The 2,537-nt window shown below is 52.7% G+C and overlaps 1 protein-coding gene across 1 annotated transcript; it reads left to right on the forward strand.

The window, feature by feature from the left end:
• Window positions 1-1,197: 1,197 nt before the first annotated feature.
• On the forward strand, window positions 1,198-1,884 carry LOC147991677 (uncharacterized). The gene is made up of 2 exons (XM_087538764.1): window positions 1,198-1,297; window positions 1,369-1,884. The coding sequence occupies exons 1-2, from the start codon at window positions 1,198-1,200 to the stop codon at window positions 1,860-1,862; spliced, it is 594 nt and encodes a 197-aa protein (XP_087394890.1). The 3' UTR covers window positions 1,863-1,884.
• Window positions 1,885-2,537: the final 653 nt, after the last annotated feature.

Genomic DNA, 2,537 nt, shown 5'->3' on the forward strand with positions numbered 1-2,537 from the left:
CCTCCCGGATGACGACGACGACGGTCCGTTGAGAGTGAGGAGGCACAAGAGGGCGTCGGCTGACAAGACCCCCCAATCCACTCTGGCGTTCGAGGCTGTGGCTTGGGATGGTGGTGACACCACTCGGGCTTCTGTGACCTTCGCCGTTCCTCTGGCGAGTGCGCGGCCCTCGGCGTCGACTGCGGATCCACCTTCGCTTTTTGCTGCGTACCCCGTCCCTGAGGACCAAGCGGCTGCTGCAAAGGAGGCTATACGCCAGGCGGGGATCATGATGGAGCAAGTGAAGATGGCTCGGGAGGCCAGCCAAGCAGCCTATGACGCGAGTTCGGCTCTTCAGAGCAACGTCCAGGTCGGTCGACTCGCCACTTGGTCTGTTATGATATGTTGTTTGAAGAGTCTCTTTTCCGAAGATCTTTTGTATCTGTATCTGTACACCCACTGGGTGTGGCTGCCAATCCTTTGGACGAGTGGGGGCACGCTAAGTGCACCCACTGGGTGTAGTCCCCGAGACTACGGTGGACTGCTGGCAGTCGACTGTAGTCTTTACATTGTGTTGCTGTAGCTGTATTTCTTCACTCGGTTTGGTCGGGCCAGGTCGAGTGGAATTGTATCCGGTCGACTGAGGGTAGTCGACTTTTTTTTGGTCGAACCAGTGGGGGCACGCTGAGTGCACCCACTGGGTGTAGTCCCTGAGACTACTGTCGAATGTTTTTGATTCGGCTGTGGTCTTAGAAACGTCATCATTGTCTCTTAGTTACTCGGAAGCAACTTATCTTAGACGTCTGTCGACTGATTTTCCTTTTTACAGAAATCTTGCGAACTTGTAGCTCGCTATACTGAGTTGGAGAATCAGCAGATCCAGCTCAACCTTAACTTGAAGCTTGCTCAGGAGAATTTGAGGAAGGCGCAAGAAGAAGCGAAAGGTATGGCTGGTGAGGTTCTCTATTCTTAATGGGTGGCTTTTCTTTCTTGTCCATTCTTGATGTTGGTTCCACTCGACGCGCCACAGATAAACTGGAGGAAGCTCTGAAGAAGAAGGACCAAGACCTTGTAGAGGCACAGAAGGAGGCCTCAAGCAAAACGAAGCTTGCAGAGGAGAAATTGGCTTCGTTCGGAGCTCTTGAACAGGAGAACTCCAGACTGAAAACCGCTCTCGAGACAGCTAATCGAGATGCCATTCGACTGAAGAAGGAGAAGATGGCTCTGCACGACAAGGCGGGTGAGCTGGTGGGGAAGGTAAAATATCTGGAAGCTTCTCTCGGTGGACTTGCCAAGAAGTTGTTTGTCATGCTCGAAGGTAATTACTCTGCCCCGACTGTCTTGCAGTTTGCCAAGCCTGCGTAGGGCCACTGTCTTACTCTTGAATTGTGTTTGTAGAATTCTGTCAGAACTTTGAAGAGGAGACCAGTCGAGTGGAGCCAAGCTTGGACCCTGTTAACTCTCTTGTGAAGGACGAGGCTGCCATGAACGTGCTCCGACTGGAGTCTCGTGTTGCCAGCGTCGTTGATTATCTGGCTCGGCTGAAAGTTGCAATGTCGCGGATCGACACATCACTATGGCCCGGGACGACGCTTCAGAACGACCCCGAGTCTCTGATGGCTCGACTTAACGAAGTCCCAGGTCGAGTGGCGGAATGGAAGAAATCTTCTGCTAGATGTGGTGCTGATGTCGCTCTGTCTCTGGTCCGCGTCCATTGCAAGGAGGCGCGAGAAGAAAAGCTGGCGGCCATCCAAGTTGCAAATACCAGGAAGCACAGCTTTCAAGACTTCATGGAGACTTTCATCGCTGCTGCCACCCGTATCGCCGACGGGATCGACTTGGATGAGTTCGTCGCCCCTTCCAGTCCTCCTCCCGAGGAGTGAAAAACTTTGAATTTACCTCGGGATGCCGAGTGGGTTTGTAACCGTTTAAACTCCGCCGAGCCGAGGGCTCGAGTACTTTTAGGTGTGGGACCTTTTGGGCTTTTTCTGAACTTGATTTCTCGTTGGATATCTTCACGGTTTGATTCGTCGAGTGGAACTTGATCTTCACTCGGAATAATCTTGTATTTGCGACGCAGCTCCGAGGGAGAAGGTAGCGGTCGACTCGCGGATTGGGTCGAGTCTTGTACTTAGGCGAGCACTGGGCTGTAGCTAAGCCTCTGAGTGAGAGGTTTACTCTCCACTCGTTAGGATTTTTAAACACTTAGGCGAGCACTTGGCTGCAGCTAAGCCCCCGAGTGGGAGGTTTGCTCTCCACTCGGTAGGATTTTTTCAAACTTAGGCGAGTGCCAGACTGCAGCTAAGTCTCTAGGTGAGAGAACTTAGGTGAATGCTGGACTGCAGCTAAGCCTCCGAGTGGGAGGATTGCTCTCCACTCGGTAGGATTTTAAACACTTAGGCGAGCACTGGGCTGCAGCTAAGCCCCCGAGTGGGAGGTTTGCTCTCCACTCGGTAGGATTTTTTCAAACTTAGGCGAGTGCCGGACTGTAGCTAAGTCTCTAGGTGAGAGAACTTAGGCGAGTGCTGCACTGCAGCTAAGCCCCCGAGTGGGAGGTT

The sequence above is a fragment of the Triticum urartu genome, chromosome 1A, assembly GCF_056163025.1.
Source record: "Triticum urartu cultivar PI428250 chromosome 1A, HENAU_Tu73, whole genome shotgun sequence".
NCBI lineage: Eukaryota > Viridiplantae > Streptophyta > Magnoliopsida > Poales > Poaceae > Triticum > Triticum urartu.

Bases quoted from the DNA above. Each gene is read 5' to 3' on its own strand.
- LOC147991677 (XM_087538764.1), top strand. From the start codon at position 1,198: ATGGCTCTGCACGACAAGGCGGGTGAGCTGGTGGGGAAGGTAAAATAT. The intron at 1,298-1,368 runs GTAATTACTCTG...ACTCTTGAATTG, and splicing joins GTTGTTTGTCATGCTCGAAG to TGTTTGTAGAATTCTGTCAG.